General features: G+C 48.8%; 4 protein-coding genes across 4 annotated transcripts; 3 read left to right on the top strand and 1 right to left on the bottom strand.

Annotated features, from left to right (window-relative positions):
* Positions 1–166: 166 nt before the first annotated feature.
* On the top strand, positions 167–985 carry T069G_10855 (uncharacterized protein; the record flags this gene model as incomplete). Its single annotated transcript, XM_056178065.1, has 4 exons — positions 167–290; positions 353–466; positions 529–645; positions 699–985. 4 exons carry the CDS (start codon positions 167–169, stop codon positions 983–985), a joined length of 642 nt encoding a protein of 213 aa, XP_056024355.1.
* Positions 986–3,235: 2,250 nt separating this feature from the next.
* T069G_10854 (mitochondrial protein from FMP27 domain-containing protein) lies at positions 3,236–12,214 on the top strand (the record flags this gene model as incomplete). The annotated part of the gene is made up of 8 exons (XM_056178064.1): positions 3,236–3,548; positions 3,618–7,624; positions 7,703–9,152; positions 9,222–9,356; positions 9,441–9,946; positions 10,004–10,742; positions 10,797–10,865; positions 11,028–12,214. The coding sequence occupies 8 exons, from the start codon at positions 3,236–3,238 to the stop codon at positions 12,212–12,214; spliced, it is 8,406 nt and encodes a 2,801-aa protein (XP_056024354.1).
* A 998-nt stretch (positions 12,215–13,212) lies between these two features.
* Positions 13,213–14,104, top strand: T069G_10853 (uncharacterized protein; the record flags this gene model as incomplete). Its single annotated transcript, XM_056178063.1, has 4 exons — positions 13,213–13,299; positions 13,356–13,461; positions 13,531–13,968; positions 14,034–14,104. 4 exons carry the CDS (start codon positions 13,213–13,215, stop codon positions 14,102–14,104), a joined length of 702 nt encoding a protein of 233 aa, XP_056024353.1.
* A 1,018-nt stretch (positions 14,105–15,122) lies between these two features.
* Positions 15,123–15,797, bottom strand: T069G_10852 (AAA domain-containing protein; the record flags this gene model as incomplete). Its single annotated transcript, XM_056178062.1, has 2 exons — positions 15,123–15,563; positions 15,624–15,797. The coding sequence occupies 2 exons, from the start codon at positions 15,795–15,797 to the stop codon at positions 15,123–15,125; spliced, it is 615 nt and encodes a 204-aa protein (XP_056024352.1).
* Positions 15,798–16,132: the final 335 nt, after the last annotated feature.

The following is a 16,132-nucleotide window of genomic DNA, read 5'->3' as shown; positions in this document are numbered from 1 at the left end:
TAATATATTATTCCTACATATTCATCTTCTATTAATTATTTGTTAGCAATTATTATCATTTCTCCCTTCACTTGATCATCTACTCCCTTACTGCTGTTTCTCTCAGACATATACATTCACCACTCAAAAAAAGGAACGTGGGGTGGAAAATCTCAAGACTATCATCATGAGCAACCAGCCGGAACCTTCGTCCGGCCCCCTGCAGCCGCAACAGCAGAAGAGACGAGGTATCTTGCCACCAGAGATTATAGACCTCATCGTGGCGCCCGTCAAAGTTGGCTCTTTCACCGGTAAGTTTCCGTCCATCACTCATGGCAAATTATATCCTTTGGCTCTAACATGTACAATCAAGGCGCTGCTGGAGTGCTAGCCGGTGTTGCTGGCGCCATTGCACGGGACACCAGTCCTGTAGCCAGTGGTGCTGTAACTGGATTTCAATGGTTTGCCTTGGGAGGGAGCTTCTGGTGTAAGTTTATCCTGCCTCTGGCCGGCCTCTTACCCATGCGTATCGTTATTAACTCCATCAAGTTACTAGATCTATGACGGTCAGGGCAATGGGAGGCGACCAACAGTTGAGGCCAGTCGACAAAACCATAGCGAGCACCATAGGCGGATCAGCAGCCGGTGCAGTAGCCGGATTGATACGTGAGTAACAAGCTTCTGCTAATATCAGCGCTTGTCAACTAACTTTTGAGAAGGGGGCCCAGGGAAGATTCTACCTGCCATGGCCATGTGGGGAGTGCTGGGAGCAGGCGGGCAGATAGTTGCCAATGGCATGAGCAACAGGAAGCCGAAAGTCAAGGACGAGAATGATAGCTGGCTTCGGTCGAACTGGAGCCCGCTCAGGAAACTCACAGATCAGGAGTACATCGACATGATGGAAGAGAAAATCCTCAGAGTCGATGCAGACATTGCCCTGATTGACGACAGGATCGCCGAGCTAAGGTCTATTGATCAGAAAGCTAAAAACGAAAATAAGACATGAAACTTATTGGGGGGGTTCTAATTTTCTTCACTTTTGTGTAATGGTTACGGTTGATATCCTTGCAACTTGTACATACATGAGCTACATCAACTTATTTGGATCGGCGTCCACGGAGCATAATGTCGTACGCCTGCGATTAAACGACGCACACAGTTTTTCTTTTTTCTCTTTACGAAATAGCTATTTCTCTGCAATGAAGAAAGCATGAATCTCGTATTACAAGACTGCGCTCACCAATTGCAGCATGTGATGGTCAATAATAGAAGCACAATTAGAGTTGTAGGTTAACAGGGGAGTTGATCGTGTTCCTGTGCTTATGTCACCAAGGAGCTGCCATTGTCCAATCAACAGCTGCTATCCGCGTCCGATATGCCGTCCGTGCAGAATGTCTCACCCGATCTAGCCCTAAGGAAGATAGATGAATAAAGCAAGAAAATAAATTCGCAATCAAGGAGATGGACCTGGTTTAATACTGAGTGGCCGTATTCTGCTTTGAAATTTGTACAGATAATATCTTCAGCTTGGTGGGCGTAGTCAAAAAGCATCTGGGGGTTTCCTTGTAAATCCTGGCGGAGGTGGTCCGTGAGGCCGTTAGCACCGCTAGCACCGTCTGCAATCTCGTAGCCATTACGGCTGCTACGCTCCGAATCTTGATGACCTAGTCCAGAGTGGGAGCAGCTGGAATATTTCCAAGAGAGATTGACAGGTCGAGGCGAGAAGAGGCGAGGAAAGCGGGAATTATAGTAAGTTTCCGAGGGAGTGGATTTAATTGCTAATATTACCATCGGTTGATTTGACGCGTCTTTCTTTTAGTAATGTACCTACTCCGTATTGTGGTTGTGGTCTCCTTTTAAGAACATTAATAAGAGCGATGGCTCGTGTGTACATGGGCACATCGCGTGCGTATGATGTACGAGTATTCAAATGCAGATCTAAACGGGGGTGCTCCTTATTGCTAACTCCGCTGCTGCTCCGAACCTAGGGATAATCTCAATATCGTGACTTACGACGACCTGATTACTGTCTTTTATCTCTCTGTTGCCAAGAGAAAAGCCTCTCCTTGTTCAATATAGCACATCTATCTGTCCTGCTGGATGTTGATACTGCATAGCTACCTCCTTCTATTAATAATACTTACCTGATATGTATTCCTCGACTACCTCGTAACCGCTCCTTTATATTTAGGCTATTTTTGAACGGTGAGCTTCGTCGTCTAAATCCGCTTCGTCGGGTGTCTATACTAGAGCTCCGTTGTTAGCGGCCGTGCTAGGTTTAAGAGGCGTGGCATCGCGATAACAAGGCCACGGCAGCCGGGAACTGTTCCCAGCTAGCCTGAAAGTATAGATAGGTACAGGGCACATGCGTGAGAGGTACCCGGCACCAATCAATCCCACGCTCGCTTTTTGGCTCCAAGTCTGTCTGTGTGTGTATGTGCACGATAGGTACGATAGGGACTGCACTGCATCCAGTAAGTCGGCACACAATTGAACACCTGATGCGCAGCCGTAATCTCGAATACGGGGCCTGCGCAGGGCCTTTTATGGAACACGGTGGCTTCTGGATTCCTGGCCTCGACTCTGCGAGAAATTTTGCAACCCCGACTGTCCCTATTCCCCCCTTTTCCACCATTCCAGCCTGGACCCGGTACCTTGGGAATCCGTGACGCCAGACACGCCAGACTCGGCCGCCAAGTACTCGGTACCTCCACTGCCACCTGCTGGCCCATCTGCCGCATCGGCTCCGCTGCCTCTGCTTACCTCCATTCACCTTCCACCGTACAGCACTCATACCAGCTCTCACCAGCCAGCTTACAGCTCCCACGTCTCGCAAACCTCCGTACTTCAACTGTTCGTGCGACACGGGTCGCAGGCGTCATCCGGAGTTCTTGCGGCGCTCCTCGCTCCGATCTTCCTAGCCGGCCCGGGAAGCCCTGCTGCTCAACCCCAGGCGCATCACAGGAGCTGTTCCGGCGTCCCGATAGTCCAGGTCCCCCTACCTGGCCCGGTTCGGGGCCCCTCCCTCGTCGAATCTCCCAGCTTCCATTTTCCTTCTTTTTCTCCCACTGGACTGTCATGTCGCGTCTCTCTTCTCTTTGTTCCCACTGATTGCCTGTTTGCTCTGCGAGAGAATGGTCTCTCTGCTACCGGCGTCCTGTAAGTACGCTGCCATTGATTGGAGCTTTGCTTGCCTCGTGGCACACCGTCTAACTTCCCCGTTCAGCTAGGTAATTGATTGCGCGCCGCTGCGAACATGGCGCTTCTCAGTCCGACCTTCGCCCTCGGTGTCTTTGTCCTCCTCTATCTCTCCTCCTTCGTCCTCTTCGCCGTTCTTCGAATCGTCACCGGCATATCGATCCAGCGGATAGGCTACTTCTCCCTCAGGCGCCTTGCGTACTCACCTAGAGATGGAATCAGGATCGAGATTCGCGGCCTGGGGCTCAACATTCATCGTCCGACTTTTGCGCAACCCACGTGGCTGAGCATTGTTCTCAGCGACCTGACCGTTACCGCCGATATTAAGAAGCTCGAAGAGCGGAAGCCTGCCACGGACGAGACGCCACAAAGTGTGGATCGAAAGACAGATAATGCGGAGGAGGAAGAAATAGACCCGCTACTAGATCTGCCTCCTCCAGATCAAGCCAAAGCTAGAGCCGAGACTGAGACGTGGTCGCGCCTCCAAAAGCTCAAAGAGAAAGTGAAAAAGTTGCACCACAGCGTGAAATGGCTGCGCTTGGTGGATGTCGTTGTGACTAACTCGGTCATTAACGTGGTCGATGTGGGCAGCCTTCAGGTTGGAAGCTTGACGCTTGCCGTGGATACGAGACACAAAATGGCCGATCGAGCTCGATTCTTCTTCCACCGATCCGACTCTTCAAAGGAACACGCCGAGGCCGAATGGATATTGACCGTCCGGAGTGTCTTTTTCGCAGTGGATGGCAAGGAATCCCTCCAGATTCTCGACCATGCATTGCTAAATGTGCACGGATATCTCTATCCGACACAGGAGGGCCTCCGGGATGCGACTGTTGCCTTGAAGCTCGGCAGAGTCCAGATTCCGTACGACGAGTTGCACCACTGTGCAACCAAGTTCAAGCTGTCTCGCAAGAAGCCAAAGGTTGCCAACTTGGATGACCCCGTCGACATCTTTGTTAGTAAAGTGCAAGATGGAACCGCTAGCAGTGCAAATGAGCACTTGATGAAAACTGTTTCAGACTCGAAGGAGTTCTTCAGCTCCATCTTGCGAGGCATCAAAGAAATTCAGTTTGCCGTTAGCTTTGTCGGCCTCGTCAAAAAGGTTGAGTCTGTCAACCCTTGTGCGAAACCCGTCCATCTCACTGCTTCCATGAAGGAAGTTGGCATCGACCTGCATCGCCTAGATCCAAAGTCACCAGCACATCGCATGTACTTCCCGTCCACAGACATTGCCCACGAAGCGTTGGTGGCCGCTCTCTCCATTTCTGTCGGCATGGACGATGGCCTCGGTAAACCGCAGCGAATTGTGTACATTCCCATGGCTACCACGACGGTCAGAACCACCTTGCCTTCCAAGACCATCCAGCTATCTCAGGTGGATGACTTTGAGGACAAGAATGCGAATATTCTGTTCGCCAACTCTGTGGTCACCTCCCCATCTATCGATCTTGATCCAAGACACCTGCCTCTCTTGATAGCAATGATGCGGTCTAGACCAAAGCCTCCAAAGACGGAACAAAGGCAGCAGCAGAAATATCTCTTTTCCCGACTGCTTCCCAAGGCGAGTATTAAGTTTACTATGCACGAGCCTGTTCTCCGCATCAAGCTCAAGCCTCTCGGCAAGACAGAGGACCCAGATGATTACGGTCTCATCATTTCATCAATCTCATCTGTTGCTCTTGACGTTGAATCATCTCATTCACCGCTTGAAGACTTGCACTATTCTCTGGATGGAGCAATGCGGCTGCAATCCCACCACCTATACTACCAAGCTGTGTCTGGCGAGAGGTTCGACTTGATAACAACCGAGTCTTTCGACCTGAAAGTCCACTTGGCAGCCAACCCCGAAGTTTCTGTCGATGCCACGAGCAACATCCAATCGTTCTCAGTCAGCATGGTGCGGCCGGAAATCACAGATGGCGTTCGTCAGATTGTACGCCAGCTACGCACCGATGTTGAGCCAACAAAGCGAGCCAAGCCCAAGTCAAGAAGGCATCCCAACTTCCTGAGATCGGTCCCCGAATGGCTTTTCCGTTATCAAATCGCGGCGAATGATGTCAACATTGAGATTGCCGGTGTAGATGAACAAATTTCCGATGATAGTAAAGGCATATCTCTGCACCTTGACGGCATGTCGGCGGAGTATCGTGCTCAAAGACTGGACGGCTTGCAGAGACGGATGCTCAGGAGACGAACTCACAGCCGATCCCTCACTCAGTCAGACTCTGATTTCGCATCTACAAGTCCGACAAGGTCGAGAAAGAAGCCCCAGAATATCGGCGATGGTCGTCGTCTGGTGTTCAATGCCAGAGGTATTGAGGCTCAAATCATCGAAACCGCTGAGCAGCTTGAGCTTGAGCCTTTCATCAACGTGCCGCGTCTTGAATTTTCACTCTCTGCTTCAAGCGATAATCATGGCCCGTTGTTTCACATTCAATCCTCGATTCGTTCCATCATGGTTCAGTATTCACTCTACCGACACTATGCCGTGGGTGTTGCTATGAAGACTGTGAGACAGGCCTTCATGAGAACCAGTGGTGACGCGCCAAGAGCTTCACAGCAAGGTACACCAAAGTCGGATCTTCTAGTCCCTCCTACCACCTCTGGATTTTCTCCTGCAGATTCGGCTTCCACAATCACAGACTCCGTAGTCGTTGACGTGAAAGTTGCTCTGATTCAGGTGAAGGCGGAGATGCCACATGACCCAATGATAATGCTTCACATCTATAGTGTGGATGCTGGACGTCAGAGATGGTCCACGCCGTATTTGTCGTCCAAGCTAATACGCTTGTACGTTGCATCTCCACGTATGCGCAATATATGGTCGCGAATGGTTAGCATAAAAAATGGACGCCTTGACTTGCGAGAGTCCAAGCACAAGTCGAACCAAGGAGACACTAAGGAAGAGAAGCTCATCGACGTCTCTACTGAGGCGATTCGGATCGGTATTCCGCACGAGGTCATTGTTCACCGTATTACCGATAACATTATCAACGTGATTAAAGCGGTGCAGCAGCTGCAGCATCGCTTCAAAACGGGCACAAACGAGTACATCCTAGAGAAGAAGCCCGAAGGACCCAAATCCGTCCCGAAAATATCCATTCGATCGCGAAATTTCCTTTTCGAGATGGAGGATGGCGCATTCGAATGGAAATTGGGCATGATCTACCGGGCAGGGCGTATGGAACAGATACAGAGGGCTACCAGAGAAGAGGCATTCCGCATCAAGCTAAATCGGGTGCGGGAAGAAGAACTGAAGCGGGGGAATAATGGCAAGAATCGTTCTCGATCTGCTTTCCCACGTGGAAGGACAGAAAATTCCTCATCTGCGTGGTTCCGTAGCCGAAGCTCCGATGCAACGAAGCAAGACGAACGCAGTCGCGAGGGTCGACCCAGCGCCATGCCGAGATATAACCCTGAAAACGAGACCCTGGGCATCAACGGAAATGCAAAAGTTTCAGTGGAGGAGGCACGCCTCCATTTGGACATGTTCAATGCTCAGTCATGGAAAAAGAGGATTGATCGGGCTTATCAGGTATCTCGAGATGGTGTCAAGGAGCTGCGCGGTCTATTCTGGGGACAGAACGAGATGCCGAGCGACGTTGAAGAGACGGAAAACATCTTGGAGGTCGCCCCCAGACCGGCGTTGATGGCCACTTACATTTCCAACCTCCACATTGCCGTTGACAAGCCAACGTTCCCCCTTGAGGATCTCCCTGACTTCATTTACAAGGTCGGCAAAGGTATGCCCAAAGATATGCAATACAGCCTCTTGGTGCCGATGCATATCTCCATCGATATGGGTGAAGCACGCTGCTCGCTACGCGACTACCCCCTGCCGCTGCTACACATCCCGGGGCTGAAAGCTGGACAGTCTTCTAGGCTGCAAGCTGTCTCTTTGAGAACGAACTTTGTCTTGGCCGAAGAGTTTAGAGGACTGGAGTCTTCACGACGAGTTCCAGTGAATATTATTCCTCCCAAGAGCTCGGATCCGGGTGCATCTAAAGAGGGATGCTTTGCGATTGAAGTGAGGCGGACCATTGGCCCTGTCAAATCTTTCTCGGATGTCTACATGGATATCAACACATCTCTTCCCACAAGGATTACATGGGGTCCCTGCTACCAACCGGCAATTCAGGATATGATGATGGTCGTTGAATCATTTACCAAGCCGCAGATTGATCCGTCTGAACGGGTTGGGTTCTGGGATAAGCTTCGACTTAATTTCCATTCGCGCATCCATGTTGCCTGGAAAGAAGACGGCGATATGCATTTTGCCATGAAGGGCACACGCGACCCATATCAGGTAACTGGACATGGCGCAGGCTTCATCATGTGCTGGCGAAACGACATTAAATGGAATATTAATGCAGAGGATAACCCCAAAAAGTTCATGACGGTGGATAGCGGCGAGTACATTCTTGCCATTCCAGACTACAGCATGCAGGTGCGGGAAGCTGCCCGACTTCGAGATGATGATAGTAGTCGACTTGCGGATGACCATTTAAGATGCGGTCCGGCTCAGTTTAAGAAAGTCGTCATGAAGCTGTCCGGAAGAGTACAATGGCTCGCTGGTCTCGTATTTGAGCGCGCAATCGAGGATGGCAGACGAAGTTTTGACTTCAAACCTCATTATGAGGTTGTTCTCAAGAACCCACTCTTTGCTAAGCCTGATGAGAACGGATGCCCTTATGATGCCATGCGCGGGTTCAGGAGTCGTCACATTCACTTGTCAATTGCGGTACGCGCACCGGCTGATCGCGAATGGATGTCACAGAGCCTTGAGCCTTCGCGGAGTTACAACACGATCCATCTTACTCCTCGCTTTTTCACGCACTTCTTCGCTTGGTGGGGACTCTTCAGCGGACCCATGTCGCTTCCTATTCGGCAGGGTAGCCTATTCCCTGGGAGAGAAAAGAATAGCAAGAAATTCGGGAGGCACTTGGCGACTGTCAAGTATAATCTCCTGTTTGCTCCGCTGTTCCTGAGTCACATTTACAAGCACAAAGATGCCGAGGACTACTCTGAAAACGCCGTCTCTGCCACTGGCCTGAAAGTTCGGTTCGACAGCTTCATGCTTGATCTTCATCAGCGCCGAGAAGAGTTCGATACCATTGCCAAGACCAAGAATTCGCCTAGTCGAATCACGGGAATCAAGCTCCATGCAGCACACTTGGATTTGGCCTGCGCAGATATTCGAGCCGTCTCTGCCAGTTTGTATGGTACCACGACAGAAGCCATCAAGAAAGGATCAATTTCACATCTCACCCTCGATCAGGACGAGAAGCCGGATGTATCTCGCTTTACGATTCCCGACGGAGACTACAGCTGGATTGATATGGACGATTTCGTCGAGCTAGATTGGATTCTGCCCACCGAAGCTCATCCGGAGACCAAGATTTTGCCTCTTGCCTATATCCCTCGATTAACTTACTTCCGTCAGACCGACATTGGAGGTATTATTGCTGGAGACCCAACGAGAACAAGCCCATTTGGAAACGAGCCGACACACTTTTGTACCATGAGTGAAGAAAATGATCCAAAGAGTGTACAGGCACATCTAATCAAAGAGCGTCTGGCTCAACTCGATGAACAGATCCGAGCACACATCCGACATGTGGGTGAGGCCGAATTGAAAGTGATACGCACCGATTCCAAAGACCACGAGATTCTGGAAGACTTTGATACCCTTCGCCAGCATTCTAATGTACTTCGGGACAAGAGAGCATTCCTTGAAACTATGCTGGAGCGAATGAATAACGGAGTATCGACTAATGGCCATGCATCAAGCGGAGCGGCGAGCACACATCGATCCGAAGGATCCGTGGACTCCCCGAGTGATCACATGGACATGCCCTCGATACCCTCCAATGCTGAGTTTGAAAGCGAATTTGAGAACCGCTTCGTGATTCACAATATGCAGCTGAAGTGGAACAACCTGTTGCGTAACATTGTGCTGCGATATGTCCACCAGAGTAGCCAACGTCGTGGCTTTATATACTACCTATCCAGACCAGCAGTGAAATTCATACTGGACATGGTAGACGAGCAGACAAAGGCTAGGATGGGGAAAGCCATGAATTCAGAGCCGGCATCAGCTGCCAACGGGACTCCCACGTCTCCAGATACTCCGTCTCACGAAAAGGACGCTGCAACAGATCTCGAAGACCGAATCAAAGGTATCTTGGCAGATGGACGGAAATTTTCGACGAGCACAGGCTTTGCTCTCAATGCCGATGGCGTTGTGGAAGGCTCCCTTGAAGATTTGGAGAGCGGTATATCAGATGAGTTCAACCCGCAATGCAGTTATCATGTGCGGCTTATCGCGCCGCAAATTCAGCTGCAGAGTGAAAAGAACAAGAAGCACGTTGTTTTGGTTACCTCAAAAGGAATGGAACTAAAAGTGGTGGAAGTCATGGACAAGTCGCGAATTTCGGACCAAGTCAGCGGCCTTGTTCAACGCCGATTCTTGGTCAACATGGACAGCACTCAGTTCTTCGTCACGCATCAGAAATGGTTCCTCACCAACATGGTATCCATGTATGCGGGCAGCAAGTATGGAACGCCCACGGGTTCCTCGTGGCCACCATGGGTACCTATGGAGGTCATGTTTGACTTCCGCACCGACCCATTCGGCTTCAAGCGTGTTGTGCAGAAAACTTCAGCCATGCTTCGGTATGACAAGTACAACAATCTCCGTCTCAAGTATAACGACGAGGTCAATAGTGAAAACACAGACGAAACCACCGAAGAACCCACGGAGAAACGTGTGGACAACCTCTGGGTGGAATTCCCGCAAGCTCGCGCTCTCTGTAACTCATCGCAGTATTACGCGGTGTATGTCATCGTGCTTGATCTGCTCATGTACAGCGAGCCCCTCGAAAAGACGAGGAATGAGCGCTTGGAGAAGATTATCCTCGGGTCTGACTTTAGTGACCTGAGTGGTATTCCAGAAATGGTGATGAAACTGCAGGACCGCATCAGGCAGATGGAAGAAATCAAGTCGCATTTCCAGATTTACTCCCTGCATTTGGACAAGAAAGGATGGGAAGATCGCTTGGCCCTGGAGCGTGACCTGGCAGCCTCCGAGGATGAGCTTTTCTTCATGATGAAAGCCATCATGAGTTCACAGAGAAGACTCGAAAAGAACAATACACGCTCTGACGCACTGTTGAAATGGAGCATCTCCGTGAGAGATATTGTCTGGCACCTCATGCAGGATTCGAACGAGCCGCTGGTTGAGCTTCAACTTAAGAATTTAGAGTACGACCGCACCGATCATTCGGATGGCTCCCACATGAATCTGGTTCGTGTTGGAAAGTTGCTTGGCCTGAACCTTTTGCCGGACGCAACATACCCGGAGATAATAACTCCATATCACGAAGGCGAGAGGCCAGGTACTCGATATGGCGACGGCGATTCTGACATGATTCGGGTCTACTGGTACATGTTAGAGGCCATAGCAGGTATCCCCGTTATGGACCAGTTCGAGATAGAGCTATTTCCTATCAAGATCCAGCTGGAACGTGAAGTCGGCAAACGTCTTTTCGAATACATCTTCCCTGGTATGGATATGGAGCAGGCCGATGAAGAATCCAAGACAAATCCTTCAATCGTAGTTCGGCGCGATTCAAACGAGGCGGATGAAGAAGGAAACGAGTCTCCCAAGAGCACAATCAGCAGGACGGGTACGCCAAGCTTGGATACTTCATTCTCAACCCGCCCGGGTTCGCTCGAGCTACGTCTTAAGCCGACACTATCATCCGGCGTCGCAGAGGAAAGAACCTCGAAGAAGACCCTGGGCGTTAACAACGGCGAGGGTGGCGGCCATTTCAGACTTTTCCGTTCAGGCACCTCACGAACACTGGGCAAGAAGTCTTCGATTGAGTCTATGCGACCGTTGACGGCGACTCCACGACCTGGCGTTATTGGTCGGTCTTCAACTGGATTCTCGTCCAGAGACAGCCGGGATTCGGATTCAAAGAAGTCGACACGTTTCGGCTTACGAAGCAGGCATAACACTGAGGACAAGCAAATGTCTGATGATCTCACCAAGATGATTGAGCGAGCCAACAACTACATAACGTTTGCGCATATCAAGATACCCTCTGTTGTGCTGTGTCTCAGCTACAAGGGCAAAGACCAACGCAACTTTGAAGACGTTCACAACTTTGTGTTCCGCCTTCCTCTCATTGAGTGGCAGAACAAGACTTGGTCAAACTTGGATCTCGCTTTGGCGCTGAAAAAGGCCGTTGTGAGAGCTCTCATTTCTCATACAGGTGCCATTATTGGAAACAAGTTCTCAAAGCACAAGCCCAATGCGGAGCAGCGTAATAGGCTAAGAGAACTTGCGAGCAGCTCTGCTCTTATTTCACCAATGTCCTCTAGCCTGTCTCAGAATTACACGCCCAGCATACACGACAGCGATGACTCGGCAAGTATGTACGGTACGTCCCCGATAGACTACTCACGCTCGCCTCCACGATCTACTCGCAGCAGCATTCGCAGTGGCATTCCGGCTCCGCGATCTGCAAGTCGCAGCAGTAGCATTACTAGCAGCAGGTCTCATTTGACAACCGGCTCTGCTCAAAATATCCCCCAGGTCCCATCGTACCTGACAATGACGCCCCCAACGCCAGTAGACGCTACTAGCAGAGGTGATGGCCACAGCAGCCTAGCCATTGAGCTTCTCAGGCCGTCTTCCAGCCAGGGATTAGGATCGCACCGCCATGCTATGAGGACCTTGTCAGGCGGCAGTGAATCAAGGCCCTCTACCAGCGCTGGACATCTCGACAAAAAGAATCCTGGTCCCACCAGTGTCAGCAGCGGAGGGTTTGGTCTGAGGGACAAGCTTACTGCTCTCACGCAGAGGATGAGCCACCGAGAACAACCTGCTGTAGTGCAGACTGACGAGCCTGAGGAAATGAACGAGGAAGAAGCTGCTGCTTCTCCAACAATGGCAGAACACATGCATCATGAAGCACTGAGAAATAAGAGGCTAAGTTGGTCTCAGTCACGATCCAAGACGACTGGTTGAATGACTTTAGGGTCACATATGTACCCCCTGTCTGCTGTTTTACCCGTTTGCTTTACCCAAAGCATGTTACAGTTGTAATTTTAATACCAAAGGCTACGCCGCTATGCTTCTGGGGTATACGTACATATACTCGATATACGGGGGAAACACACCTGCTGTCTACATATTCTTTGGAGGACTCTTCTGTTATGCGTTTGCTTTTTCTGCTTTATTCTGTCAAAACACAAAATTGGTGTTGGAGCATATCAAACCGGAGGCCGGGGCGAAAATTCTACGGGTTACAGAAAAAAGAGGGGAGGGAAGACGATGGGTGGGATTAGCGTTTCATTGATTGTTTTATCTTTTTACTTGTTGATTATTTGTTTAATGGCGTATGAGAGAGGTTGGATTGGCGGAGCGTTGTGTTTGTATATATATATGTTCGATATACATGGTCGATATATATATGTGGGATTGCTGATGATGGTGACTTAAAGGACACCCGAAGGATTGTATTGTTGTGTGAGATATTACAATGTTTAGTCTTAATTGTGACGATTTCTGTCCATGGCAATATCTGGAGTTACATCGTACATGATGTTGATCGTCCCATTCGATATGCTGATCTTGCGGGTCACCATTTTTGCTTCATCAGATCGGCGGCCACATCTTAGGTTATGATATACGCCAGATTGAGCCGCTTTAGTGCTTAATTTGCGAGGTAACTGTAAAAGGCAATGATAAAATATACAGTGCGTACATTTTGTAAGATGTGGAACGAGAGCTGTGGAACGACAAGACGTGGTGTGATATCACCGTACGCTAAATCTCGGACTATAAATACTGATGATGGTTCGTCAACGTCATGAACGCCCTTCCTCCAGCTTTTTCAGTAATCTGTATATATAGACAAGATCAGTTCCCAATTGCACTAGCAAATTGGGTTGAATCACTTTTAACATTCCATGTGATCACAACTCGGCATTCTATTGGACTTCGAGACAAGACACACACCGAAAATGGGTTCGGAAGCACACGACAAAGCTCCGGGTGATCTTTTGCCCAAAGAAGACACTGTGCTTTCGAGTGCGGCATCCTTTACGCAGGTAGCTTTCACTTGAATTATCTTGGTGTGAGTAATGTTCTGACTAGAGAGAAATAGGACTTTAAGCCGGTTAAGAATATATGCGCACATCTTAACGCGTTTCACGCTTATGCGAATGATCCTATGCGATCCGTGGAAACGAATCATTACTGCAGCCAATTGGGTGCGTAGTCGCCTTGGAGCTATTTGCTGATTATTTGAGGGTACAGGTACTCATACTGACTGATTATAGATGACGAGGTTCGGCAATGTGTGTTATACGACTCTGCGGAACCCAATGCACGGATCATAGGCATAGAGTACATGATCACACCGAACCGCTATGAATCTTTACCAGCTGATGAGCGCCGCCTATGGCATTCTCACGTTTACGAGGTGAAATCGGGAATGCTCGTGATGCCTAACCGCATGGTACCCAAAGCAGCGTGGGAATTGGCGGAGAAGAGGGAAATGGAAAAGATCATCTCGCTGTATGGGAAGGTGTATCATCTGTGGCAGACGGACAGAGGTGATGAGCTTCCACTGGGAGAGCCGCAGCTTATGATGAGTTATACGAGTGATGGACATTTGGACTTTAGTAAGGTTGAGGAGCGGGATGAGAGGTTTGGGACGAATTATAGGGAGAAGAGGGAGGCTAGGAAGGATATTCCTTCTCCGAAGATTCATGGAGGTGAGTTTCTTTCTTTGTTGGATGGGAAGGGGATTTCTGGGATTGAGGTGGCTAACTGTGAGTAGATGCTGATTCATGCTGGCATGCTTGGAGGGAAAGAGGAAACAAGACGCCTCCGAGTTATAACCAGAAGTGATGGCGGGCAGATGGGAAATTCGACATTGGCGAATATTTGGAATTTTTAGTTGTATCTGATAACACGGACATTGCAATATTAAACTGTCCGACGGAATTAAAGTAGAGTCCGTGATTCTGGTTTGTAGTTTAAACAAACAAGAATGACATAATGGATGAATACTTGCTTAGTACGTTAACTTATCTAACTAAAGGGATCTACTAAATAAGAATAAAGTTTTATCTATGTTGATGTCATTAAGGTGAGTATGGCCGGTAGAATTCTAACCCGACCTGATTCCACTTAGTTGGTGATTTAGCGATGAGGAATCACGTATAAGTGAACCATTGTCGGAGAATGTCGTCGTCATTTCCAAAGAATAGTGAAATCACTTACTATTTTATTTAGCTAGGCACACTAAGACATGTACTTTTTTCGATGAAAGGCGTTTCGACTCTGACCGCCCAAAATGTATATAAGGCTCAATGCAACCCCAGATCGACATGTCAGGAACCGGGGGCTCTTAATCTATTGCTATCCCCCCTTCATGATTATTGATCAATCTACAACATGAAGTCGACAACTAGTGGTTTCTTCACGACATGGCAACATTGATGCGATATAGACAGCTGCGACTGAGGAAAACAACTCGACATCTCCTACACGCTACGGCTAGAGAAAATGCCGTGAAAAAAGACAATAATAGAATGCAGATGTGGTATTAGGTATGTGGAAGTTAATATATCCCTTTTAATTGCAGATTCTGACAATCCAGAAAAAGACGAGACATAGACATACAATTACAAAAGATTAGACATAGACGTCTCATGTCGAGATAGAGCTAGAGCAGCACATCCTGTGCGCTTCAGTGCACAATGAGATTATGACAAAAGTTATGGACCACATAGAAACATTCAGCTTAAAAAGTCATTGTGCAGCTTTGCAGCTTATCATTATAAATCAGATGATATTGAACTAAAATGCTTACTCAATGCGAGGAGTGAATGAAGAAGAGTCAAAGTCCTAGAGCGCAATGCCCTTATGAATCTTTGTTAATAAGTCGAGTTACTGCCTCTAGTGCTTCACTCTGCACTTCATCCAGCGACGGTACTACGCTGATAATTGTAGCATCGTATTCATCGATCCTCGGGCGCTCCAGTACATCGAATTGGCTGTGGACAAGATTCGCCTTTGCGAAATGGTTTTTCCTGGCCTCTGTTCTCCGGTGCAGCTCAGACTCTGGCGCGTCTAGAAAGAAGAAATGCACGAGAGAATACCCGGCTCGTTGGCAGCTTTCTCTCAGAATATCCCTATGAGCTCGCTTCAAAGCAGAGCATGTAATTATCATGTGGTGGTGTTGGGATGGATGCTTGTTGTATGATGACGCTTGCTCATTGATTGCCTCAAGCCACCCCTGGCGATCTAAGTCTGTCAATGGTTCTCCTCTATGCATTTTGTCAATGTTGGCTTTAGGATGGAGCTGTTAATGGCGTCAGCCTCATGTTTCTAGTCATCGAAAGTCAATTCACCAATGACACACATCATCGCCTTCTAAGAAGCGAGCTTGTAATTCTGAAGCGAGGAATTTCGCAACAGAACTCTTGCCTGATCCGGTAGGTCCCGCGACGAATAAGATCCATGACTCGTCGTTGTCCGCGCTTCGAGGACCATCTTCATGGTTGTTAATGGACGACGTGTTGGCGCTGGCAAGCATTGGGGACGCAGCTGTGAATCGCTTGAGTAGTATAAAATGTTTAAAATGGTTATGCGGAATATCGGATGAATGAAACACCGCTTCGTGCTGTTCAAAGACAAATTGTATAGAGAATGTTATGCTGATTCACACTGGACAGTCATCTCATCGTAGACCAGCTTACATCTCGCAAAGTTACATTTCAGGAAATTAATGGCAATAAAAGAGCGGGAATATCCAATCGTCGTCTGAGCTCTTTCAGCCCCATGATGCTTTGCTCTACATCGCTATACGTAGTTATTGCGTAAATATCGAGATTCACACGGCTCAACGTGACGTCAAGACTCGATCTTCCT

The sequence above is a fragment of the Trichoderma breve genome, assembly GCF_028502605.1.
Source record: "Trichoderma breve strain T069 chromosome 7 map unlocalized scaffold00007, whole genome shotgun sequence".
NCBI classification, from domain to species: Eukaryota; Fungi; Ascomycota; class Sordariomycetes; order Hypocreales; family Hypocreaceae; genus Trichoderma; species Trichoderma breve.
Note: the sequence above shows the minus strand (reverse complement) of the source record. Positions and strands in the feature narration are given on the sequence as shown.